Raw genomic sequence first — 26,823 nt, forward strand, 5'->3', positions numbered from 1 at the left:
AAATAGGATGTGGAGTTTTCCCAATCTACATGCAATTGGTTATGCGGCTTGTTGTATAGAAACTACATAGGTTTTCCTTGGGTCGTAATGCTGTTTTTTTTTTCAAATTGTGCCCGCTGCCCTGGTTTTTCCAAACTTTCAGCTGACCGATAAATGGTACAATCGAACAGCTGACTGGCAGGCATGCGCAATGCTAACGGTACGGCGCACTCCGCCGTAAATGGAGAAAGTGCTTTCCTTTCGCGTCACACAGCATTTGACGCATCCAACGACAAGTGCAGCGCATTTTTCCCCGGAAAGACAAGAGGAAAAAAAAAAACAGAAAGTAAAGTTCGGAATAACGGTGGAAAACATAGGGAAAAACCACAAGTGGTGGCTGGATACCGTTACCAAGGACTATGGACCTTTTCCATTGCAAGAAATGGTAATTTCAGATGAGTAATCGCTGTGGAAAGTGCTTGTGGGGCTGTGGATATCGCCTGACATATGGATTTAATTTATAAAAGAAGTACCGTTGCAATTGCCTGGTGCATTGTTCGCCTGTACATGTGTTCGTGTGTGTGTATGTGTGAAAGTAGGAAAAGTTTTTCAAGGAAAACGGATACACACTGTTTGAACTTTTCGAAGGTGCACAATTGCAATGAGTGTGCACAAGTTTTTGAAAAGTGCAAAAGTGACGTGACGCGAAAACGCCACATTGAAACTTTCCGTCGTGTGTGTGAGAGCGAGTGCGTATGTGTGTGTGTATGTGTGTGCATACATATGGCGGCAACATAACATATGTATACAATCATCCTTCGCCGTAGCTCTATTGTTATTATTTTCGTTTGTATTGATTTTACTACCAATTTTTTAGGCGCTAATTGAGTTGTTGTTGTTGTTACTACCAATGATGGCGTGCAAGGACGAAGCAACAACCACAGCAAGCGGAATCGCCTGAAGCAGCGACATAAACGCACGCACACCACCAGAGCGACATTAGGCCCACAGAAACGCACACAACTACAGAAAGGCTTAGAAAGAGACGGGCAATATGGAGGACCTCTTCTTGCTCATTATCAAGGAGTCAACGGGCACTAAACACAATGCGCTGCGGCAAACGGCGCAAATCGCTTACGGTGAGTTTTTTTTTGAGTGCTCTTTTCTTTTTTGCGATATGTGTGAACTCCGTTTGCAGTTAGCACGGTAAAAGTGAGAAAGAATAAGAGAGGGAGAGAGCGAGCGAAGGAACGAGATTATTGCCATTTCCTAACTTCCTTTCTCGCTTTCCCTTGCCCTTTAGTTGCTTTTGTTGCCACCAATGTTTGTTGTTTACCGTTGGTTGGCACTTCACTTGTGCAATGCCCTTCACTTCTTCAGCGCGGCACTTAAATTTCGGCAAAGTCTTGGATTTTCATTACCTTACTTTTATAAGTTGTTATATTAATAATTAATGCATTATAAATTAAAAATCCTAAATTTTTTATAATAATAAAATTATTTTATATATTTTCACATAAAGGAGATAACAGAATATTATTTTTCTTGCTTCGAAAGTTCAGTTTTGTAGCCTCTTTTTGTTTTTTCCTGCGTGGCGTCGCAGGGAAATAGGCAACGATGTGTGGGAGATTTCGCGGTCAGCGATGCAGGAAAGTAGGCAACGATTTGCGGATGGTGGAGCGTGGGACTCCCCGCACCGTTTCCGTTCGCTTATCGGGACAGATTTTACTGCCTGCAGTAGCTACATACATACCTACTTGTGTGTCCAAGGCGATAAACGTTAATCGCGCCGATTTGCCACCGACAAGGAATGTAACTTTTTGCGCGCGCTATTAAGAGCAGAAGATATTACAATACGATTTTCAGTTGATAAAGACATTATTTTGTCACTAATACCGCCTGAATAATGACCCAATTTTGTTGACCCTGCAGATAAGCTGTACCGCCAGCATGGAATCCACCGAGATCCGTCGCACGAGCTGCGCTCCGTTTGCTTTACCGCTCTGCAGATGGCGCTGGACACGAAGCGACCCAAGTTCATCACGATGGGACTCAACGGCCTCCATGTAAGTGCACCGTCCGGAAACGGCGATTATCGGAAGGGGCAGTAAACTGGGCAAATGGTAATGGGACTGTGGGCTAACAATGGCCATAACAACCACTGACACACATTTTCCGGCCGGAACTTCCGGCGAACAAAACGGATTTATCATTCCATGTGCACACACTGCTCACCGAACAAAAGATAGGGGCAATGGGATTTGGGACATGGGAGATGGCATGTGGCATATGGGCATATAGCATTTGGCATATGTGGGCCATTGGGGCATTGGTGGGCAACGGGCGGAATCGACTAATTGCTGCGAGTCCTCCAGGGTCGGATGTGACTTTTGTTTATGACTGGTTAACAACATGGTAATCAATAATTCCGGATTTGCTTGCCCATTTGCTCTGGGTATTTAATTTCCATTGCCATTCACTTGTTCTAGATTCCTGCGACTTATCCTTGGTTTTCCAGTTATCCTTTTTACTATCTATATTTACTACTGCCCTTGCTAATCCTATTTTTCCATTCTTTGTCATCCCATTAGCGCGTCATCAAGGACGAACGATTCTACATCGGCCTCGAGCCGGAGGACGACTCCGTGTGGCTGCCATCGCAGCTCCTGAGAGCCACTAACGGCATCCTGCCTACGACGAGCAGCGAGGACACGGTGGTCAACGTGCTCCGACTCTTCTTGGCGATGGCCTGCTCGCCCGCATGCACCCTGAACGGCCGCCTCCTCATCGAGATCCTGTCCAGGTGCGGCGAGTGCTGGGAGATGGGTTCGCGGGCCACCAAGGCTGCCTCATTGGCCGCCGCCTCCCAGTGCCTGCGTACATTTTGCGCATTTCTTATCGAGGAGGCCGAAGAGGTTAAGAAAACGGCGCCCGCCGGTCTGATGACCCAGACGCAGGCCTCCGCCGTCTACAACGAGGTCATCCCGGTGATGCAGTGGCTCTGCAGCCGGCTGGTGGAGCCTAACGTGAATGCCTCGCCGAACAAGAAGTGCGAGAACCACAGCTCGCTGTATCTCACCGAATGCATCCTTACGCTGAGCTCCGCTCTGCCCCGGAATGTACATGCCAATCCGCACTTCACCTCGTTTCTCTGGCAGAAGTTCTGCCCGACTTTGGCGGCGGCACTGGGATCCCCAGGAAGGATCAACCTGGACAAGAAGTTTACTTACAAGTTAGTAAAAGGAAATCAAAGTAAAAATATCGAATCACCAAATATACATTATCTAAGGGATGCGCTACACATGATTGAGAACGAGGCTCGTGGCTTCTTCACTGGCCCTGGTTTGGATGGTCCCCAAGCACGCTGCGTCTATTTGACTGCCATACAGTTACTCCGGATTGCCGGAGCCCACGGATCACTGCGGCCCATGCTGGAGGCCCTTTTCCATCGAATGCTTCTATTGCCAGCTCCCCAAAATCGCACAGAGCCACTTCGATGCGTTAGGGAGATCTTCAAGAGCCCGGAGCGCCTGATCGACCTGGCGGTGATTCTTTATGTCGACAAGAACACCGCTCAAGGATGCAGCGATGAAATGGCGTTATTCCGGCTGTAAGTTATATTATGGAGTGCATTGTGCATTGAAATACATAACGTATATAAAACTATTTTCAGTTTGGTGGACGCCATGGAAGAGTGTGCCTATGGCGCCAGCGGCGTGGGTTCCGCAACGGAGGCCAGTCTGCAGGCCAGCGTGGAGTGCATGGTGGCCCTGCTGGACAGCCTGCAAGTTCTTTGCAGCGGAGAGCTCACCGAGTCCATGATCAGCGACCAGATCGTCCAGGTGGTCAACGGGCGGCACGACCTGCTCAAGGATGCGGACTACTCCGGTCCACTCACCTATCAGAGTATGGCCCGCCTTCCAGCTCCGTATCGAGATGCCATAGTTGAGTTCCGGCAGACCGTTTTCGAAACTTCGTCGGGATCGGAGAGCGAGGGTGAGCCGCAGCATGAGCAGGATGCTGCCTCCAATGGTTCCGGGGACACAGAAGGACCCGAGGACGACGATCCAAGCAGCTCTAGCGATGAAACGTCTCGTGTGGAGAACCGCTGGCCATACTCGCATCTGGAGGCGCCCGTGATGCCCATACGAACCGATAGCGATAATGATCGGCAGCACGCTCGCGATTTCGCTCGGGCCTTGAGGCAGGATCTGGTCCCGAAACTTCTGCGACTGCGCAGCTGCGTGGAGCTAGACGAGGCGATGCAGGAGTTCGCATCCGCCGTTTGCCAGGAGAACAGCATGAACTTCTCAGACTTTGACTACAACCTGACCGCCATCAATGCGGACGGGATCTACCTGGCCATCTACTCCTCGCTGCTGCTCAGCCTGCAGCTGATGCGGGCCGGCTACTACGAGCAGGTGGCCCAGGGCATGTCCCACAAGGATATCCTGGTGCCCATGTCGGAGCAGCAATTTGTGACTTCGGTCCAGAACACGGGTGTCCTTGTCTATCTCTCCTCGCCGTGGCTGTGCGAGCTCTATCAATCGGTGACCGTTTGCAATGTACTGGAGGCCATGCCCCGCCAGCAACTGGAAGGCATGGGGCCGCGCTGCGCCCTCGTCGACATGCTGTGCGATGCCGGAGGGCTGGGTGCGACCCAGATGCTGTCGGAGTGGCAGCGCCTGCAGACGGCCAATGTGAAGCACAAGGAGGAGGAGCAGCTGCACGATAAGCGCCGAGAGGCAGCCAAGAAGCTATGCCGCCGACTGCTCACCTGCTGCTGGGACTCGATGGTTATCGTGCTGAGTTCCGGCTTGGGCGATCTGCAGACCAGCTCCGCCTCCAACAAACTCGTGGCCCTTTCTAAGCGAACATTAAGGGTGAAGGCCAAGGCAAATAAATCGAACGGAGAGGCCCTGTATGCCATGTGTCTGGATGGTTTGCATTCGGTAAGGAATATATTCAAATAATATTCAGCTATAATAATATTTATTGAATACTTCTTTGCCCTATTTGTAGGCCGCCACGCTTAGCAACAGTTTGAATCTGCAGCATTTGGCCGGTAAGATACTCAACCTGCTGGCTTCAAACGTCTGCCAGACCTCCGGGCCGCGAATCTCTGCCAGCCAGGCCATGTCCATGGACGTGGTGCTCACCGGTGGTCTGAATCTGGGCAGCTACAGTGCAGATTGTTGGCCAAGCATTTTCGCCGTTTGCCGTCATGTCAGCCAGTTGGAACATGAGATTTTCAGCATGCAAAATCCGGCCATTTCCGCCTCACCGGGCAGCAGTCGCCGCGACTTGGAGACGGGCGAAAAGCTGAGCAACGGCAATGCCCAGGATAAGCTCAATCTGTCCTCGATCCCCATAGATGATGATGAGACCTGGTAAGAGATAGTTCATATGATCCGTACTTTTTCAATTATATACTGATTAAATTTCCTCTTCAGTGTGGATGTGTATAGCTTCCTGCAGGCACCGATGCAGAGTCCCAATACGAACATCACCTCCATCTTAAAGGTCTACTCCGGAACGAATGAGACGGTGCTGCTGAGTCAGAGCGACACCTCCAAGGTGCTATGCGCCTTGTCCCATCAGGCGGAAAATCTTTTTGGAGACGCCGCCGAAAGACTCAGTCTGCCCTCGCTGTGTCAGTTCCTCAAACATTTGTGCCGCGCCTCCAGGGATCAGCTGTACAAGAGCCAGGTGGCGCGCAAGGGCAGTCGCATCTGGTGGCCCAGCAAGGGCTGGAAGAAGCTGGACTCGCTGCCCATGTCGCTGCTCCTTCACCGTATTGGAGATGTCACGCTGAAGGTGTTCCGCAGCTCCCGCCCGCTGCTGCACGTGCTCAAAGTTTGGGCCATCACAGGACCGCATCTGATGGACGTGAGTATTCCCTCTTTAGGATTTTTTACTATTTAAACTTATATTATATGTTTTTTATCTAATTCAAAGGCTGCCTGCCACCGGGATCGGATGATTTCGAAGCGGGCAATTGAGTATATCCACGACATCATTACTGCGCTTCTTGTGGAGCAGTCAGAGCTGCCGTACTTCCACTTCAACGAGGCACTGCTGAAGCCCTTCGAGAATCTGCTGAGCATGGATACGGATGTGGATGTACAGGATCAGATTGTGGCCTGTCTATACGAGGTGGTGGAGGCGCACCGCACAGAGATCCGATCCGGATGGCGACCACTGTTTGGTACGCTTCGGAATGCTCGAAGCCGGATGCTGAACATGAGCAACATCATCGATATCTTCCGGGTGTTCCTCGACTCGGACAACACGCTGGTGTTTGCCAACGCCGGATTGGATTGCATTCTGTGCTTGCTGTCCTATCTGGAGATTTCTGGAGGAGGAAATAACAATGCCTGTTCCGGTGGGGGTGGAAGTGCAGCGGGAGGAACTACATCGAGTGGTGGCCAGCAGGAGGAGGACAACACCTTCCGGCCCACGGACTTCCTCCACGAGACTCTTCGCTTCCTGGAGCGGTGCTCCAGTATCCTTGGTTTCATGCACAGTATGCCCAAGTGTCCCAACTTCCACTCGACGTACAAGATCAAGGGCATCTCCTACACGCACATCATTGACGCGAATATTCCCAGTTCGATGGAGAACTTTACTTACTTCGGGAACGATTATCTGCAGACGCGGAATGAGCAGTACATGATATCCTACAGGTCTCTGCACATCGATAAGGACACCATTGTCAAGATTGACGAGATGGACAAGCCGTCGGGTGTGCTCAAAGTTTGGTTCCTGCTGCTCGATGGGCTCACAAACTCGCTGATTGTTTGTCCCTACTCCCACCAGGCGCCAATCCTGCAAACGATCTTCAAGCTGTTCAAGAACCTGCTGGCCAGCCCGGGCATCGATTTCGGTTTCTACTGCATCAATCACCTGCTGGTGCCAATGATTCAGGATTGGCTGAGGTACATCAACAAAACGGGCTCCTCCTGGCAGCTTGTAGAGAAGAACTTTAAACACTGCTGCTGCATGACCACCGACCTGGTAGTAGAGTTCATAGAGAAATCGGTGCCGGAGCAACGGCGTCTAGGAGCGGGAACCAAGACGCGATTGGCGCAGATAGTTCATCCCGCGGACAATCTTCTGTACTCCAAGCTGAAGTTCGTGACGGAAAGAATAGAAAGAGAGCAGCAGCAGCAGCAGTCGCCGTCTGTACAAGATCACGGTTGTGGCTACACTCAGCAGTACGACAGTAGCTCCAGCTCCGCTAGCGAGGAGCAGCAGAAGAATGGAGGAGGTGTCGGAGGAGGCGGATCGAACCTAATAGAATCGCCCACTAAGATCTCGGGTTCGGCCACGCTGGCTTTGAAGCAATTGCTGCTGGTCCTAATCGAGTGTGCTGCTCAGTCGCAGGAGGCGATCGCTAGGATATCGGTTTCCTGTCTGAAGCATGTGATCCTCTCCACCGGCATGCTCTTCAATGAATCGCAGTGGATGATCGCCTGCTCTGCAATCCATCGCGCCTGCACCGTGACAATTGCTCCGCTGCGTCAGCTGTCGTTCGCTTTCCACGAGAAGTCGAATAGTTTCTACGGGGACTGCGCTAACGTGAAGGTGGCTGCCCGACGGGATAGCAGCCTGGAAGAGCTGGCCAGGATATATGCGCTGGCCCAGCAGGTCTTCCTGTCCGACAATCAGCGGGAACCAGGTCAGAATCAGGCTCCCACGCCCAGTGCCTCGCAGTGCAAGTTGTCAGACGACCGGAGCTACTCGTTTCTCTTGTACCCGCTTAACAATGGCTTCAACTCGAACCTGGATAACTTTGTGATCCGGATTCCGTTCAAGAACCTGGTGGTCGGTCTGCTGGCTAACCAAATGTTGCTTCAGCTGGTGGCCAAGTTGCTCCTGTCGCGGTTAAAGTGTGTGCCCCAGGCGGTGTCCACCTGCATCTTCGACAACTATGCCGCTTCGGCGGCTTCACCCAGTCACGACTACGACCTGGACTTTCGCTCCAAGGAGATCCTGCTGCGCTGTGTCAAGCAGTACCTGATGTCCGCCCTGGAGTTCGATTCGCGACCCGGCCTCAAGTTCCTCATGCAGAAGGTGTCGAACATCGAGTACGCCGCGAATCTGTATAAGCAGATGACCTCCTCGTGGATGATCTACTATATAGCGCTGGTCGACTCGCATCTCAACGACATTGTAGTCTATAATCTGGGACCGGAGGATCTGAACTTCATTCTGGAGTCATGCTCCCGCCTGAACACCACCACTGTGAAGAAGAAGGAGAATTTCGTGCGATATCTGTTTTGCCTGCAGGACGCCTGGAATCTGGTATGTGAGCTGTACTTGAGTAACTCTGCCCTTCATGAGATCGAAAGTGGTTCGGGCAAGCTGCGCCAGAAGCCACCGCAACTGCTCCACCATCCGCAGACCAAGCCCATGTGCATCTCCCTCAACGGCAATGGAGATGCCGAGATGACAGACACGGGCTCTGGTTCCGGATCCGGATCCGGCAGCAGCACCTCGCCCAGCAAGTGCGTCCAGCTGCAGGAGGAGGAGAATGTGACCATGACCACATTGATCAGCGAGTTCCAGCCCAAATGCCGTAGCAATCCGTTCGACACCAATCGGCAGGCCAAGTCCTCGGAGGCGGAGTCAATTTCGCCGGAAATTGAGCAGCAGCGAGCCAGCAGCATCCTCAAAGACTCCAACTACAAGAGGGCTGCGCTCGCCCAGCTAGTGGTGGCCTCCATGGAGCTTCTTCGATCGCTGCCCGGCGAGGCCGAGGAGAACCTCAAGCTCCTAATGACCCCGACTATTCGCGAGGCCTTCCGTCTAGTCCAGCTGCAGGGCAACGAGCTGAAGGTCAACCAGTTTTAGGCCATGCTTGTTGAGTTTTATTTTGATCTGTAGGCGCAGCCCCTGCCCCTACTAATGGATCCTTCCTCCTCCTTCGAGAAGTCCTCCGAAAGTAATCCTTCTCCCGCTCCCAAATGGCTAATTTACAGCTACGTCTGCATCTCATGCTCTCTCTGTCTCACTCTCTATATCTGTCTCTCTCCGTCGGTGGAGGGTTGATGCTTCAGTGCGGCCAACTATATATCACAAGTATATCAATGGGCAATGGCTGTGTCCTTAGCTGTGCCCTAGAATGTGAAAGTGTTGTCCGTGTTGTTCTTGTTACCTATGCCTACATATATATTTGTGGTGTGTAAGTGGATATGCTCCAGCAAACTATGATATAGAATATCTATACCTCAGCGCTATCAGTATCAGTATTATCTTCTAACTCGATGTTACGTAAAGTATTCAACTATTGTATTATTAATTGACTAATGAAGCAGGTATTACAGTTTCTGAAAATTTCGGGATACGTTTAATACGTAGAACAGTTCGTTGTTTTCTTCGCACATTCTATACCATATAACAAACTTCTTTAAAAATAATTGCTATGCCTTACTAGCAACGTTGGTCACACTATTCGCAGACTCTCCATTTGTCCCTCTCGCCCGCGGTTCCCAGCACAGCAGGCAAACCATTTCAAAGTAAAAGCTCAACATGCCAGCACAAAAAGCAAATCTATCGAAAGTACAACAATGTCGATGCATTGCAAGGATATCAGATATGTAGGATATCTTGTGATTAGAGGATGAATATGACGATGAAGCGTAGACAACGTAGTCCTGTACATTACATTTAGTCAAGACTTTCTCACACTTAGCCCCTGCACGGTCCCGCCCCCATTCCTCCTTCTCCCGCTTAGCCCCCAACCACGCCCCCTTTCCCAGCACTTTTCGACTTCTAATATTGTAAAGATGTATCAGCGAGCACCTGCCCCGCCCTAAAATCAGTAAATTATATATATACATATATAAATATATTTATTAAGAGTGTAACCTATGTAAACTTATAGCGAATGTTAACTAACACAAAATCAGTGCCGCCCATTAATCCACGATTACCACCATTAACGATTAGATCACAAACGCGTACACATAGAGCCTATACTAAAAAAAACATATGTGTGTCCAAGTAGTCCCGCGCTGCCTTTAAACAAATACTTGCATACTTTTGTACCAGTGTGCGTACCTAAGAGAAAAATACGGAAAATATCGGAAGTATTGTAACCGAACAAATTCTAGCCACCTTGCTGCACTATCAAATCAAAGCTTACTAGCCTATATTTTCACGCCCACACACACATGCCACATAATATCAGGGATCGGAGCAGATCGGGAATCGGGCAGTACATATATACATATTTAGAACTCCGGGTTCCCCTGCCTCTGTCCCACCATCGTTTGGTCCCGCGCCCAGCTAATAATGATACCGATACCTACATATACAGACAGCTACGTACAGTTATATGCCTATATAAAGATCTAAAGAGTTATATATTGATATACATAAATGTACTTATATGTATTATAGTTGCCACTTGGATATAAATGTTGTAAATGTCTAACAAAGGAAACATTTTTATATGTGAAAACTATTAGCAACAGCGCTACAAATCTATACATATACTATTATTATAAATCTATACAAATATACATTTATTTTCGCTTCGTCGTATACAGTATATAGAGAACCATGTACTTGTGTTATTTACTTGCCCATCTCGACTCTCTCAATCTATATCTTTCTATTGACTTGTAAGTGTAAGTGCGAAGAGAGCAGTTGCAGAGGCCCGCAGAAAGTGTAGAACAAATGAAGAAAAGACCGCGATCGCGCTAGGCTATTACTAAAACTCTCCAAGAGTGCATTTGTAACATGAATGAGAATAAACGACTCCACAACGCTTTCGCAACTTTACTAAACAAATGTGAATGGCATGTGTGTTTTACTGCGGAGTTTCAAGTGGAGAGCTTCGAAAGTTTGTTGGTCACACTGCAGCTTTGGGAGATAACAGTATATCCAACGTTGCCAGATCAGCGGTAAGTGGTGATCACTAAAAATTATCACTTAAACGAAGACACAGTTCTCTGTTCCTCTTCAGTATTGAGCAACTTAAAATCTTCCATTTATATATATATATATATTATATACAATTATGAAGAATTTCTAAACATGTTATTTTGAATTGAAGTCGCAGAAAAGCTCGCCAAGTGGTGAAGTTTAAAGAGCTGGTTCGAGCATCTGGTAGCTTCTGCGCAAAAGCGAACGCAGTGTGGAAAACTGGTTTGGCTACAGCTTTTTTTGGTATCTTGAGCTTTTCCAGCTGCGCGGTCACTTTGACGACGGCTCCAATTTATTTACCGCTTCAATTTGTCGTCGCCTCTCGCGAGATTCACGTCGTCACAGCGGAAAACATTGTATACCTTTATAGATAACGACTAATTTTGAGTTTGAAATATTCCTAATTAAGAAATATCGCCAACGCTGCCGGCTTGAGGAATATATATTTAATATAAACGCGTGTGTTTTTTGGATTTTTTTTTGGAGTGCATTATTTCCATTTTGGGGCCAGAAAAAAGTGCTGAAAGTGCTGGCGGGCACAATAAACGCTGCACCTGTCTCACCTGAGCGCTTCAAGCCACAAAAGTGTAAAGTGCAGCGCGACTCTTTGCTTTTCCGCCGCTTTTTTTGCCTTTTGTTTTTCCTTGCGATTTTGAGATCCGAGATTCAGCAAGAATTCTGCGAGCGTGTGCGCGAGTGGTTGCTGTTGTTATTGCTGCCGCGCTCTAATTGCTAGGCTTCGTGTGGAGAATTCTTCAGGCGCTTCTTTTTCTTCTTCTTGGGACGCCCGCACCGCAAATGAGGTAAAAAATAATAAATAAACTACGCAAATTGCACCACCATGAAGTACACAGCTAAAATAAGTTGGCGAAAAATCCTACTTAACAAAACATAATGCTTAAAGGCGAATTCTAAAATAATTGGTAGTCAAAGGCTTGCATATAATGTACGGCACCGAATCTGAATTAACTGACTTGATCTTCAATATTAACATATTGGCAGAAAGACCCATATTATTTTCGATTATTTTTACTAATTTTTCGGTGTACTCATCTCCACTCTATGTGTTCGGGCCATGTATGTAACTTAATGCCTTGTCTTGGCTGTTATTTGTTGGCATTATATTGTCGTCTTGGTAGCCGTCATCTGTAAACCGCTTAACGGGCGACACAATTTTCAGATATTAATAAATAACGCGTTAATTGTCGGCCTTCAACTGTTTGTTATTGTTGCCCTTGTTATTGTTATTGTTATTGCTGTATCTTCGTGTTAGACTTGCTCTAAATACTTTGGAGTTCATGGAGAAGATCTCAAGAAATGAAAATAAGAAAGTTCTCACTGCCGAAATAAGTCACGAATCTATCAACGCTGAGTCCACAAAAAAAAATTTGTCTCTAAATATGCCTAATTTCCTGTTTGCCATTTATTAATTTTTCGAATATGGTTAATATAGTTGCTTCTATTAGAATCACAAATGCGGAAATTATCTCTTCTTCCTGCAGGATTTTCATGAGAGAGTAAATGAAATTTTGAAACATTTGAAATTCCACGTGGTAAATTGATGTCGAAAGCTGTACTTCGGCTTATGGTCGATTGAAAAACTATGGTCAGTGGATAATGCATATGTATGTGCCAAGAGTCCGCCTCGCGGCTGATAAACGAGATTCTCGAAGACCGCCCGTAGAATCGTTTACGCAGCAGCGGTTTCCTTGAAAATGAGCCAGCGACTGAGGGCCTCGTTATGATTGATGGACTGGCTAACTGATTGGGCCGCCTGATTGATCATTGCATCTTGGCTGGGCCGCTTATGCAATCCACGCCAGCAATTTGGACACTGGAGCCGCGGACGGGCACTCACCTGGTGAGCACCTGGCCAATGGGCCTGCGGTGGGTTTAAGCCATGGCAATAACAATAACAGGCACACTTTGGCTCGGACAACAAACAGCAAATAGTTTACAACAAACAGCAAACAGAGTCCCACAAAACGGCGACTTTCGAATGAGCACGGCTTGTGGGCCAATCGGTTAATTGCATTTCCTGGACACCACCACCATCATCACCGCCACCACCATCGCGTCATCGTGGATACCCGTCATCATCGTCATCGTCATCGTCATCAGCATTTGCAACCCATTCCCATGATGATGGGGCGTTAATGGCGCTTTAATTACCCGGACTGTTTGGCAGGGATATTGGAGTCTTTGGATCTCTGGATCTCTGCAGATCTTGGAGCCCGCATTGCATTGCACATGCAAATTGCCAAATGGAAAATGCCAATTCACGTTGCGCGTATCTCATAGATACACAAAATTGAAATTATAATAAAAAGCAATGAGGCAAAAAACGGTTGCCGCCGCTGCCTTCGGCTGCCCAGGCTAACTTGAAACCCGGCTCAGCTCCTTTTGTAATTCAAGCCACCGCACCACCAGCTGCAGCACACGCGGAGAAAATCCTTGGGAACCAGATATGAACTAGCTTTAGTTCGATGACAACATTTTATATGCTTACCATTCATCCTGCTAGATGCAAACCCTTTTGGTGTTCCAGTAATGGTTCCATAATCATCATCATTTTCGAGAATATCATATGCTGTTATTCCTAAACCTTGTATTCCATCTTTAGAATACGTGTTTCTTCTTAATGATGCCAATGCCAAGCATATTATGTTTTTGTATCCATTTTATCAATATAATACTGTAAAATCTTTCCCAAATATTTTCGGTGCACCAAACGGCCTGGGCAACCAGTTCGCCTCGCCGCCCAGTTAGCCTCAGATGGCATTTTTGCCAGGCGGACTTGGCGGACAAACAGAAGGACGGACATTCGGCGGCGACTCTTGGACTGGTTGGGTTTTCCACCAGGTCTACCGAGTCTACCAAGACTGGCATTTGTGGCATAGGATAAGCCTTTTAGCCAACTTAACCCACTAGCAGCCATTGCTAAATTAGCGAAAAGTAAACGTTTGCTTACTGTTTGGTTTGTGCTACGGTAATTAGGGTTTCCCATGATTTTACCCAATCCTAATTTGCATAAATTCTTTAGTTATGTTTTTCTAAAGTAATTATAATTATAATACCATGTTAGCGGAAAATATTTTTATATTCATTTACATAGACAAACGGAAATTCTCAACATTCTAACAGTGGGATGCCTTCTTTAGGTGGAAAATAGTATAAAGAAAGAGGTTTGCAGAAAGAGTGTCATAACGATGTTGTTTAATGGTTAATCCCCCGTGGATACAGGGTAGCAATGGGTACTACTGGCTGTGCTGCTCTAGAATTCCCCGGCAAGATCTCGCTGCAACTTTCGCTGTGGCAAGAAGATGATGATCTGCAGATCGCTTCGGCCAATGCCGCGCCCATTCAATCCAGTTTGCTCCGCCGCCAATCCTCTCGTGCGCCCACGGAAAAATACCCAGAAGTGGCAGCTGGTCCGCCAGCTGTGGCTCCATCTCCGATCTCCATCTCCTGCCCCCCGTTTCCAACTGCAGCTGAATCTCCTTCGTCTTCGTTGAGTTTGGGCAGCTGTTTCGCGTGGGCAACTTGGACAAAAAAAGGGTTTGGAGTAGGGGGGTACACAGGGAAAAAAAACAACAATAATATCAGCATATCAGCTACCCATTGTCAGCTTCATTTTGTCATATTCACAAGGTAAATGAACAAAGTCAAATGGGAAATGTGCGGTCTCTTTTCAAATGTCTAGCAATTCGGCGATGTATTGGGAAATCAAACCCAGTTGCACTGGGAGAAAAATAAATCGCATTCAAAAAGATACCGTTAACTATTTCAAATACTTCAAATCTGTTTATAAAGTGACCACCTCATCTTGTTTTTTTACCAGTGCAGTTGAGTAGGAACGGGCCAGCATGGCACTTCAATTAAAACCAACACCCTCGAATGCAAACAAACACAATTGCAACTGAAACCGAAAACGGCTACGGTGAAACATCAATTTATGCAAAACAATTCAATTTTTGCCGCCATCAGCGGTCATTTACCCCTTTTGCAACACCCTCTGTTTTTTCATCATTATTTTCTTGGCTCTTTTAGCGGCACCCATCATTTTGCTGCAGGGCGCAACACACGGCAAACGTACTTGAAACAAAGTTTCGTGTCACGCCTTGGACAAAAAGTTGTTCAACGTTTCACACGCTGCAAGTGGGTGGCAGCAGCAGCAGCAGCAGCAGCAGCAGCCGCAGCAGCAACAACAACAAAAGTCGCAGCTGCAACAACAACTCAATGCTGCAGCAGGTGTGTGGGAATCTTGGCCAAATAGCAAAAGTTCAATAGCAGCAACGGCATCGCTTGATGATGCGATTGTTGCAGCTTGCCACCGATGATGTTGCAGCTAGTCAGCAGTGTTTCCAGTGTTTCTAGTGTTGCTGCTATTGCATTTCGCCGCCAAAAGATACAGTGGGCAGCAAAAGTAAACAGCCATTTGCCCATTGTGCAGCTGCTGGGCGGGAATGTTGCTGGTGTCGCTGGTGTTGCTGCTGCTGCTGTGACTGCCAATTTCCAGCTGACGCAATCAGGCAAATGAGAGGCAGGCAGCGGTGGCAAGCTCATCTTGCACGCAATCAAACTCCGAATGATTTGAAGCGCAAAATTTAAATTGTTTTGCCAGCCGAGGGTTTCACCTGGGTATTTTGGCTGTGTCCCATTGCCACACACACGCAAAGCGCTTAATGCTGCCACATAAACTCAATCGATTTATGGCCACAAATATTTATTTTCGATTTTCCCAGGCGGAAACTGTTTTCAGATTATTCATTCTTACATTAGCTGGGTACGAAAACAAGTAGCTGAATAATGCCTCAGACTTTCGTGTGACTTGGAGTGCATCTCCAGGTATGCCCTTTCTCTTGCGTCCGATGTGTGAAGCAATCCTTTTTGGCTGTTGCATAAGCTGCACTTAATTGGCTGAAGGTGAAAGCAGGCGACATAGGCGCAGTCACCTTCCTTTAACCCCCACACATCGCTGTTAATGTTCTGCAATTAAAATGAGCCGGAGTAAAAGTGCACAAGGCGCTTTCTCCAGACGAAGGAGCAGATTCCCAGCCAGCCGCGTTGCAAGTTGCTGGGTGCTGGGATGCTGGTCGACAGTTGCCAGTTGCCGTTGGCTTCCTTGCGCACGACAGCCGCATTTGGTATTTATGGAGTTGCTGAGGCGCTGCATCACGATTATGGCCATGGCGCATCCTCCTCGGTGGCATAACCCACGTTTGACATTGCTTGCAAATTTGGCGATAAGCTTCGGCAAGCGGAGTTTTCACCAGAAAAATGCCTCGACAGTCGGCAGGAGGAGAGGATGCTGCAGCAGCTGCTGCTGCTGCTGCTTAGATTATCGACAATTTGTCACGTTGTCAGTCGTGCGTTTGCCTGATTGCCGCGGCGGAAGTAAAAGCCTGGGCACAGGTGCGCATCATCAGCAGCAGTAGAAGTGGCAGTACCACACTACCACAGCATGCAACATGCAATATGCCACATGCAAGATACAAGCAATTCAAGCGCACACGTGTGTGTCCAACGGACGACAAATTCGACAGAAATTTCTCTTTTATTTATTGTAATTTCGCTCGGCAGCTGCCGTGCTGCTCCTGCCTATTCAAATGTGAAAATATGGAGAAATGCTGCATGCAAACGTGCAAATATTTTCATTTTGTGCTGTTGGGCAATTAAATCATGCCCAATGAACTCATAATTAGAGGCAAAGCAGAGCAGAGCAGTATCAGCAGCAGCAGCAGTAGTAACAAACCCGTGTTTCCCTCGTTGCTGCAATCTGTGAATCGAAAGACTTAGGCAACGAACGCGAGATAAGTCATTTTGACGATCCAAAGCTACGGAATTCGACATGGCACGCCGTGGATGTGTAATGGATGTCTCCCTCTACAAGAAAACGCCGATTGAAAGATTAGCCAAGTGAACATCAAGCGTTTGTCAATCGCCCTTGACTTTAGATAATTTATGTTGAAGATTTCACACAACTGTTGCAGTGTGCTGGTCGTGAAATGCGTAAATAATAATAAATAATAATAAGTAATAGTTAAAAAACTTAAAATGTTATTTGATAAATTGGTAGCTAGTCTATTCAAAACTGATTATAGAGAAGCATTTTCCATACCTTGACCAACTGCTTGTGCTTGTAAGTGGGCTATTATCCACACGCACTTACGAATTGGGCTATAAATCATTCAATACCAATACGCGTTGACACCCATGGGACACATAGAACCCGATCGATCACCGGGGACCTTTACGACTTTCCCTCGATCATGACGCAGGGCAAACGAAATCATCGTTGTATATACGAGTAGTACTCCACACATTTTCGAGTGAAATTGCGAGCTGCAATCAAAGCTGAACTGAAACAAAAGTCGGGCGTGATTATCAGTTTAAAGAGAACCCGTTGTTAATGCGAGTCGAACGAATCTCCATCTCGATCCGAATGGGAAAGCACTTAACGCGCTTGTCACGCACATGTAATGCGAAGAACACACCGTTGTGCTACGTGAGCCGGTAGAAGAGGCAGGGCACTAAATGTCTGTATGGAAAATCCCAACTGGATGCTGGGCAACTGAAAAGTATGCATATAGTATATATATGTGCATATGTGCAGAGAAAGTCATGTCCACAAATAATTACTACATTTTGGCTGCCTAAGAAGACGCAACCGAAAACAAGGCGATAAAAGCAGATTTTTACTTGTTGTTTTTGAAGCGTTGCCGAGAAAATTTCTTTGCACATTTCCGAGAAATGGCCAAGCATGAAATTCGTATGGAAATAAAAATCAGCCAGTGGTCAAGGCTTGTTATTTTTATTTCTCTCTTGTTTTGTATGTCTGCCCCTCGTTTTTTTGCTTTTCAATTAAAGTCTAAGCAAAAGCTGAGCAATTGCCAAACGGAAACCGAACGGAAAGTGTCAACACGGTGGGGCAAAAAAAAGAAATAAAACCGGGAGGGGAAAGGTGGATATCTGAGGCGTGACAGGAAGTTGTAGATGCCGCAGCAGCAACAGCGGCAGCAGCAACTCATTAGAACTAATTGCAGGGGTCAAAAGGGGGGTCAAACGGGGTATTGAGCGGTGAGGCAGTTGCTTTTCTCGACATCCAACAGGTGAAAGGCCGTCAGAGATGTTGGCCTTTTTGCTTTTGTTTTGGCTGCCGCTTTCTTGCCGCCGCTGCAGTTGTTTGTCGAAACTTAATTGTAACTGCCAAATAATTCGTGGCGGCCACAGAAAGAGATTATCATTATTATTACTATTACTCTCTTTCTATTGTTATTAACTGTCGAAAGGAAAAGGGAGTGGATGCAGCAGCTTGCCGTCTGCCAGTTCCATGTTGCAAGCAGCAGGTTGCTGGTTGCATGCTGCCGCTTTTCATCGACATCGCTAAACAAGATCTTTGTCTGGCAGGTCGGGAAACTCCTCCATTATCGAGATAAAAGCCCGGGTATTTGGGTCTGGGTCTGAACTTAACCACCGATAATTGTCGTTAATCGGCGGAATGGCTGGGATGTCAAATTGCCAGCGGATGTGGGCTGAATGCACATATTTCTATCAATGCTTTTCAATCCAATTCAATGTCTGTCGACTGTTGGATTGGCTTTATTCGTTTAGCCAAACGATTTAAAGTATAATCGCTTTTTGTTATGAATTGAGAAATCCTCACCCTTGGAGTTTTTAATTAACAGCCACAGCTTTTGGTTATTAACAAGCGCTTACAAATCGAACTTCGATGGCCCAATTAGTTTTGGAATCATGTAACTATGTATCTTAAACAATTTGTTCAGATGACAGCAATCTTGATTTGACAGCAGATTAAAAATGGCTAAATCGTTTACTTTTGATGACACAATTCCGATAATAGTCTGCTGATAGCTCGATAAGTAATCGATCACTTATGCCATTTGCGGGCAACTATTTAAACTTTTGCCGAGCATATATGTATATCCCATTAAAATCAATCACACAACCCAATTCTATGTCTTGCAATTATCTTTCCATTCGACACACTTTTCCTCAGCCATAATCTCTGCCATAACCAACCAGCTCCCGATTATCGAATGATTTATATCTTTCCCATTCGGATTGCAATTCAAAATTCCGATTCATATTTCCCCATTAGGCGGCGGGCAATTATAAATGTTTTGATCCAAGTAATTGCCACTTGCGTCAGTGGTTCGCAGTAAGTGGGTAACTGAGGCAATTTGGGTTCACATCTCGGCATCACCTCCACCTTTCCCCCTTCCAATCCGCGATCCCCCATTCCCACATTGTCTTCAGGTCGCTGGTAAGTGAGTTGAACTTTGGCGAAGTAAATGATTTATGTGGCAGCTGGGGCAGCTAACAAATAGCTGATTCGCTCCAAATCGAAGTGCATAATGCAAGGCCCGGCGGGGGCAGGCGCATAATTTCAATAATAAATTTCTATAATTTTCCCCAGTTTCTTTCGCGCTTTTTGTTTTTGTTTTTGTTTTTTTTCGGGCTGCAAGTGAAGCGTAGAATTACGTGAAAAAGTGAAATTATGCGACGGCGGCGGCGGCAGTGAATGTAAATCGCCTCAGATCTCTGGCTTACCAACTCACAAGCTCCACCAACTGGCAGTGGTGCGTGAAAGCAGCAGGCACCACCACCAGCAGCACCAATTCTACACCGGGAGAAAAAACTGGGCACCTCCTTATTTGTTTTTCCAACTATATAACAACTGCTAGTTACCTTACTATGGAAATTTGCTCAGTGCACCCAAGCCACCAGCAGCACCGCCTCTGCCGATGCGTGTGACCCAATTCGGGAAATTTTCGATTGCAAGTTCAAGTTTTGCTCACTTTATGTATATGTATGTACATTTGTATGTACATATGTACTTAAACTTGAGTCTCGTCTCGCCTTGCATTCTGCTGCTTCTGCCACGTTCATTACTTGTCAGGCTGTTCACGTCGCGAATCGGACATTGTTTTTTGAGAAGGGGGAAGACACTCCCCACTTTCTTCAACTTTCGCACGGAATTCACTTAATTCGCTTTTTGGCAACTCCTCAAGTTCGATTTCTGAGTGATAGGAGCTGGATAGGGTATGCATTATGAGTTTTTAGACTTCCGAATTATTATCCCGTCAGTTTTCACCTTTAGATACTCTAATATTATCATTTCAAAGAATCTTCCAATCAATATAATTTTGTTTTCCTTTGCTGCAGCTGCCTGTGAAGACATCCCGCATAATGATGACGATGACAGCAGCCTCGGCTTCGATATCCACATCCGCATCGCTGACCAACTCGGCGTCGACGGACTGCAGCAGCAGCATGCAGGGATCGACGACCAGTTCGGCGTCCAGCGATGTGATGACCTTGACGACCACGGCGGCCTCCTCGTGGTGCGCCATTCCGGCGAGCTCCCGCCTCCGCGTTCTGCGACTGGTGAGGCCGCATCAGAGGCGACTCCTGGTTGGCGGACCAGAAAGGGGCAGCACCTACGGATTCACGGTGCGCGGCGGACGGGAACACGGCACCGGATTCTTTGTGTCCCATGTGGAGCACGGCGGCGAGGCACAGCTGAAGGGTCTGCGGGTAAGTAGTGGGTCACTAAGTCACTGGGGCGCCAGTGGGTCAACCGAAAATTCCGATCACGTAGCACTACGTGACGGATTCCAGGGCGAGGTCTTCCATTTACGCATTGCTTTCTCCCGCAGATTGGCGACCAGATCTTGCGGATCAATGGCTTTCGTCTGGACGACGCCGTGCACAAGGAGTTCATCCAACTGGTGGCTGGCCAGGATCGGGTGACCCTGAAAGTGCGTGGTGTGGGAATGCTGCCTGTGAGGGAGTAAGGGCAATTGATCTTTAAACAATGCAAATTAGTCTTATTAAGTATACAACTTCTTAGCTTACCAGAGGAACGCTTATCCTGGAGCGTGGTGAAGTTGCCCAGCGTAAGCGGCACTCCCTCGGAGAGTTCCTTCAAGGGCGAAAGGCGCGGCGCTAGCCGGGACATCAGTGTGGTCCTCCATGTGGCGCCGAGGACAAAGCTGGGACTGGGGATTTGCAAGGGACCCGAGTGGAAGCCCGGCATCTTCGTACAGTTCACAAAGGATCGGAGTGTGGCTCGGGAGGCGGGATTACGGCCGGGTGACCAGATCCTCAGCGTCAACAGCATCGACTTCTCGGACGTCCTCTTTAGCGAGGCCGTGGCCGTGATGAAGAGCAGCAGCAAGCTGGACATGGTGGTGCGCACGGCGGCCGGATGTGACCTCTTCCCGGGTGAATCCAGTGGCTACAATAGCTCTGCCAGTTCGGTGACGGGAGATCAGAGCCCTTGTTGGGCGGACGCCAAGTCCAAGCGATTGACGGCGGTCAGGGAGGAGTCCGGAGCAGGTGGAGGAGGCTGTGGCTTAAGCTCAGGACCTGGGGCAGGTAGTCCAAATTGGTCGCAGGGCGTCGAGGTGCACAAGCAGATGAACAAGACCATCATAAAGTTGACGGAGAATGGGACTTCTATAAACAACACATATATAGCCAGTTCCGGTGGCAGTTCCGTTTCGGGCTCCGGATCCACTGCCAGCGGAACTTCCGGCCGCAGTCAGCAGCCACAATCGAATCCATCTAATCCCTCCCGCAATTCAACCACCATGAAGCGCAGCCATCTGAGGCCGGTTAATTCCGCTGGTTCCGGTACAGGATTATCAAGCGGATCTGCTGGATCTTCGGGATCAGGATCAAGATCAGGAGGGGTCATCGCTGCACCTGCTCCACCGCCGCCGGCCATGAATGAAGGAGCCAATGCCAGTGGCTCAGTGGGCAGCAGTCTCTCCAGTGCCATAACCGAGGAGCTCAAGAAGCGCAAAGAGGTTGGTACTGCACTTTGAAAAAATGTTCTTAAATTTATATTAAGTAACGTAAGTCATTCGCTTTCGTTTTGAATCTCTTGAAAATATGGCAAAAATATTACTCCACCAGCAACTAATTGGAATCATTGCAGAAGCAGCAGCAGCAGCAGCATCAACAGCGCCACAATCGAGATAGAGATCGGGATGGAAATGGAAACGTGGATCGTCAGCCGACGGGCCACAATGGAAATGGAGGGCACCGCAGCTCCGGCGGCCAAGTGTCGCATCGCCAGCGGGCGAATGTTGCTAGCGTGGCTGCAACACTGCAGGGCAGCGAACGCATTAGCAATTTGACGGGCGGCGGAGGAGCAGGTGGGGCAGGTGCTTCAAGTGGAGCTGGAGGAGATCAGCACACGGCGCTGATGGACGAATTCAAGCGGGCGCACCAGCGAATGTTCAGGAACGGGTTCCATGAGAGCGAGCACAAGGTGAGCAAGCAGCAACATCTAGCAGCAACATCCAAAACGCAGCAGCCACATCGCCAATCCATTGATTGTCGGCTACTCGCAAAGGTCAAGTGAGCCAGCCCCACAGACTGCACTTGTCGTGGGCCAGTGGCTGGAAGCCCCCTCGAATCCCCCTGGATTCCCCCTCTGTCATCTCAAGACAACCATTCCCAGCCCATTGTTGATTTGTTGTTGATATTACCCAACCGAGCAGCAACTCAAGTAGCTGGCCACTTATGGAGCTAGCATTTGAAGGGGGGAGACTACATTATAATGAATTGGCGATGGCATCTTATCGGCCAAATCGATAAGCGCCGCGACAGCAGACCCTCCAGATTGCATTGGCCATATAACAGAGCTATATGTATGTGGCGGTGATTAGGATCAGTGACTAAATGGTCAATGCGAATTGTTGCACCCATCGGTTGGTTGAATTAGTTGGCCATAATTTGGGAATTGGCTAATTGAGTGCTGATAAGGTGCTCGATAAAAGTTTGGGCCGTCGATGAATTATAACTTCTGTCTGCAGAGTCCATACAAATCTGCAGTATTAAGTGATTGCATATTTAAACGGCAATTAGAACGAGCATCGCAGTCATCGTAATTTTTATGGATGACGGGACACTTGCAGTTCCGCGAAAATCAATCAAATATTTGCGTTTGCCCAATGACACTCCAATTGTTATCGATGGCTCTTCAGCGGACATGGTGAGCTGCGATTCCTGGCCAATTTTGGACAGAGTTCCGCACTCAGCCAAATGGGCGGATGACTCACGGTGCGGGTGACAAGCCAACGAGAGAGCATGTTAGAGAAACCCAAACAAAATCGGGCAAACAAATGGCCAAGAGCAAACAGGCGGGGTGAATGGGTATATTTTGGGGCTGACTGTTCAGTGACTACCCCTCAATGGCCTTATCTAATCGACGAGACGTCGGCCGATGAACGATGAACCAAACTGCGCCGCCGAAGTTGTCCAGTCTTGGCAAGAGCTCGCTGGCGGACAGATCGCTTTACGGCCGGGAAATGAGTTTGCTGCGCGTGAAAAACGGTGGATCGGGTGGCGGGGATGGGTCAGGTGTCATGCCCACCATGCGACCAGTTAGCATGGGCCGTCCCCTGGTGACCATGTCCACCTACGAGGTATTTTCAGGGAATAATATTTACTTTTAGTTGTTGATCTACTGCTAATCTGGGTTTTTTCCCTTGCCATTTTTTTTGCAGGAGCGCGGCGAAACGCTGAAACGCACCTCGATTATGCCCGACGAGAGCTGTTATCGCAATAGTATCAACAGTACCAATAGCAATGGCTTCAGCAGGAACAGGAGCAACAGCAACACAAACAACACGGGCAACTTCAGTAACAACAATCGCCTGCAGCCCCAGAACGGAGTCAATCCGGCGAATGGCAATGGGTCGCCGGAACTGCCGCCACCGGTAAGCGAATGATCCGTGTCCGAAATGAAACTCCATAGGCCAGAAGATCTAAGTCCTAAGATTAAGCCAGTCTTGAAGCTATCAATAAATAATAAACTACCTCACACCAAATTCGAAATGCAAATGTACAACGTCTTTATCGAAATCTCTTAGTTTTTCTTTGGTGGTCCGCCTCAACTGACTATAAATGTTGACTAGATTTTTTGGCAAGACGTGGCTGCATTTCTCCATTTCTCCACACTTAAAAGTTATCGCATCTGAATGATTTCGTAACTGTTTTGCAGCCACCACAGTTCGCCAATCCGCAGCCAAAGCAGATGCCGCCCCAACACATCAAGCTCATGACCGGAAACGCAGCGGCGAACGGAAGCGGAAGTGCAAATGGGCTGGGCAACGGCAGCTTGGCCAAGGTCAAGCAACCCATGTCGCCCATGCGCAGTGCCAGCATAAGTGTGGGCGGATTCCGACCACCAGCCACGCCCCAGCCCGACTACGATGCCGTCCAGATAAGATCCCCGCAAGGAAGCGAATCGGTATCTGGCCGAGATGTGGCCACGAGTCAGCAGCAGCGGCGTACCCTGCGGCTGGGCACAGTGACCATTGGGGAGTATGGGGATCAGAGGACGACGGGGAAGCGGGAAACACTACGCAAAACGAATGGAGAGCCCGCTTCCAATGGGATCCTGAAGAACGGCAGCAATCGGAGCAGCGCCAGCTTTAATCACGGCTCCAACCAACAGACGGAAAAGTCCATCAAGTTCGGCAACTGATTGGGGTCTTCTCGACACTACTTTTGTGCAATACGCTCGATGATTTTGAGAGGAAATCAACTAAGAGAGTACAAAAATCGGACGTGCAGCTATTTTCCATATCAACCATATCCATTACCTTATACCAATTTTTTTTTTACATCTAATTTGTATTATATTTGATTACGATTTGTTGGAAATATTGTGTCACTAGTTGCTACTATTTAACAAATACTGTAAATAAGCCACGCGCAAGTGTGTGTGTTTCCAATAAAGCATATACATATGTACCTTGTATATAAAATAGTGTCTCTACACATAAACAAAAGCGAAACTGATAAGAAAATGAAAATATTTAGCTGCTTGCGTCAGCTGGCAAACAGCGTCGGCCAAATCCCAATTACATTAGAGCCGTAAAGATATCGCCTCAAGTGATAGTGATAGGGATTGATATGAACGAGAATAAGTCTCCGAAGACACTTTTAATTAAGTGGGGACGCACCCAAACCACAAGGAAATGGGGAGGCCACATAATCTTGTTTCTTTTTTGCTAAACAATTGCAGAATGTTTGCGATAGCAATAAAAATAGTTGTCCAAAGCTGAAATGCCATGTCTCGTTGAATTCCTAACTAAATTCCCTATCCAGCTGTGCTGAAACCTGGAAGATTCAAGAGGTTTCCATTTTTTTTGCAAATTTTTATAAAACGTACATAAAGGATGGTGTGTATTCCCTCAAAGTATCATTGTCAATCCTCGCTTAACCCTAATCCTCAACAGGTCTGCATGGCGGCAAGATGAGCACGTTGGCCAGGTCCAATGCCTCGCTCTACGGAACTTGTTATACAAATGAGCGAGTGCTTTAAATTTAGTTGTTATTTTGTAATTTAAATAAAAGCACTTCAAATATTATGATTTCTTGTTTCTTGTATAAAATAAGCGAATCCAATTGAATTCGCGTGTCTATCACAAGATTCACTTTATTGCCTACGCTGTCGTCGTTCCCGATCCCTGTGCTCCTTCAGAATCGGCACGATGCGGCGCAGCTTCTTCGTCGGATGGCGATTAATGTATGTACCTCAAGGACTCCTTCCAGTGCAGCTGAACACGGCGTAACACGGGGAAATGGCCAGTGGCTTGGCCGGCAATTGCAAGGATCAGGAGGGACAACGGCACAGTAACAGTGCCCACCCAGTAGCTCTCGTTGTTTTCATAGTTGGACTCCGATACGTGGCCAATGCCGATTATTAAGATCCTCAATAGGATGACACATATATTATCCACTGTCTTCCAAATCACCATTACAAGTCCCAAAAGCAGGTACGACACTATCACTTCGTATATCCGCCTGATCACTGCCAGACTATTTTGAAGTAGCCGTGGAACGAGGTTATTGTCCCATATAAGATCCATCGCAGCAAGACCCACGATTAGCGAGGGTAGCTTCGGTGCCGGAGCATTGGGACTTCTGGAATCAAACGCCAGGAACTTGATCACGTGGAGTAATCCAGCCAAGAAAACGCATTTCAAGTTGGTCATAATCACACCAAATTATTTCAATAAAGTTTTGATTTTGTAATTTCAGAGTATTTGACTTAAAATGGAAACATTAGTGATAGCTGTAAAAACTATGCTTTGGACACCTTTTAAAAAAGCTAACTAGAGAGAATGCTATAGTCGAGTTTCCCGACTATCAAAAACCCGTTACTCAGCTAGTGTAAAAGTATAATAGAATAATAGACTCTCAAATGTACCCAGACTCCTAGGGATTATAACTCAGCCCGTATATGTAGAAAAACTACTTGGCCAACATTTTGCAAAAAAAAAAATATGCCATGTTGCTGAGTAACTCTCTCTTAATTAATTGAGTTGCATGAAATGTAAAAGTGGGCGGCGTTGGTGTTGTTACCCGACAAATTCACTGGCAAGAAATCCGGGCAAACGGGAAAACTTATTTTCCTATCAATAAAAAGTGTTTTGGATTGAATTTCTTTCAGTGCAGTCATAATTACACAACCAGCATATGTGTCGCGGGGGTTTTACGGATGGACTGGCGGGAGTATGTGGGGGATGAGGCTACCGATTGACCAACTAACTGAGTAAACCAAGTAAACCGAGTTTCCTTCCTCATTGTTGCGACAGAATGACGGCAACATTTGTTGACAGCAACAAGTTGCAGATTTCGCCTATGTTGTTATTGTTACAGTTTTATGGCTATTTGTTGTTGTCATTACCGTTACGATCAATACGCTACACTGTCGGAAAAAATTTGGGCGGCTCTCGCGATATAAAGAAGGCAATCGATAAAATTTTAGTTTTCCTAAAGTTGAACAAGTGAACTACTCAGATCTCAAACATAATTTTAAACACTCTTATTAAATTTATATTATTTTAGTAATATATT

General features: G+C 47.3%; 3 protein-coding genes across 4 annotated transcripts; 2 read left to right on the forward strand and 1 right to left on the reverse strand.

The window, feature by feature from the left end:
• The first annotated feature begins 235 nt into the window (after positions 1-235).
• On the forward strand, positions 236-10,782 carry LOC117147355 (brefeldin A-inhibited guanine nucleotide-exchange protein 3). Its single transcript, XM_033314218.1, has 9 exons — positions 236-424; positions 857-1,118; positions 1,912-2,045; positions 2,571-3,211; positions 3,269-3,589; positions 3,653-4,931; positions 5,002-5,369; positions 5,433-5,868; positions 5,938-10,782. The coding sequence occupies exons 2-9, from the start codon at positions 1,034-1,036 to the stop codon at positions 8,833-8,835; spliced, it is 6,162 nt and encodes a 2,053-aa protein (XP_033170109.1). The 5' UTR covers positions 236-424; positions 857-1,033; the 3' UTR covers positions 8,836-10,782.
• A 452-nt stretch (positions 10,783-11,234) lies between these two features.
• LOC117147607 (cell wall protein AWA1) lies at positions 11,235-25,258 on the forward strand. Of its 2 annotated transcripts, XM_033314564.1 has the most exons (8): positions 11,235-11,717; positions 20,104-20,475; positions 20,598-20,731; positions 20,792-21,752; positions 21,884-22,219; positions 23,208-23,378; positions 23,460-23,672; positions 23,957-25,258. In XM_033314564.1, the coding sequence occupies exons 2-8, from the start codon at positions 20,128-20,130 to the stop codon at positions 24,440-24,442; spliced, it is 2,649 nt and encodes an 882-aa protein (XP_033170455.1). In that variant the 5' UTR covers positions 11,235-11,717; positions 20,104-20,127; the 3' UTR covers positions 24,443-25,258. The 2 variants fall into 2 exon arrangements, with proteins under 2 accessions (XP_033170455.1, XP_033170452.1); XM_033314561.1 differs by lacking the exon at positions 23,208-23,378.
• A 33-nt stretch (positions 25,259-25,291) lies between these two features.
• Positions 25,292-26,014, reverse strand: LOC117147608. The gene has a single exon (XM_033314565.1). It carries the CDS (start codon positions 25,956-25,958, stop codon positions 25,485-25,487), a length of 474 nt encoding a protein of 157 aa, XP_033170456.1. The 5' UTR covers positions 25,959-26,014; the 3' UTR covers positions 25,292-25,484.
• Between the last annotated feature and the right edge of the window lie 809 nt (positions 26,015-26,823).

Source organism: Drosophila mauritiana, chromosome X (assembly GCF_004382145.1).
Source record: "Drosophila mauritiana strain mau12 chromosome X, ASM438214v1, whole genome shotgun sequence".
NCBI lineage: Eukaryota > Metazoa > Arthropoda > Insecta > Diptera > Drosophilidae > Drosophila > Drosophila mauritiana.

Bases quoted from the DNA above. Each gene is read 5' to 3' on its own strand.
- LOC117147355 (XM_033314218.1), top strand. From the start codon at position 1,034: ATGGAGGACCTCTTCTTGCTCATTATCAAGGAGTCAACGGGCACTAAA. The intron at 2,046-2,570 runs GTAAGTGCACCG...TCATCCCATTAG, and splicing joins TGGGACTCAACGGCCTCCAT to CGCGTCATCAAGGACGAACG. The intron at 5,370-5,432 runs GTAAGAGATAGT...TTTCCTCTTCAG, and splicing joins ATAGATGATGATGAGACCTG to TGTGGATGTGTATAGCTTCC.
- LOC117147607 (XM_033314564.1), top strand. From the start codon at position 20,128: ATGATGACGATGACAGCAGCCTCGGCTTCGATATCCACATCCGCATCG. The intron at 20,476-20,597 runs GTAAGTAGTGGG...TTTCTCCCGCAG, and splicing joins CACAGCTGAAGGGTCTGCGG to ATTGGCGACCAGATCTTGCG. The intron at 20,732-20,791 runs GTAAGGGCAATT...ACAACTTCTTAG, and splicing joins GGAATGCTGCCTGTGAGGGA to CTTACCAGAGGAACGCTTAT.
- LOC117147608 (XM_033314565.1), bottom strand. From the start codon at position 25,958: ATGACCAACTTGAAATGCGTTTTCTTGGCTGGATTACTCCACGTGATC.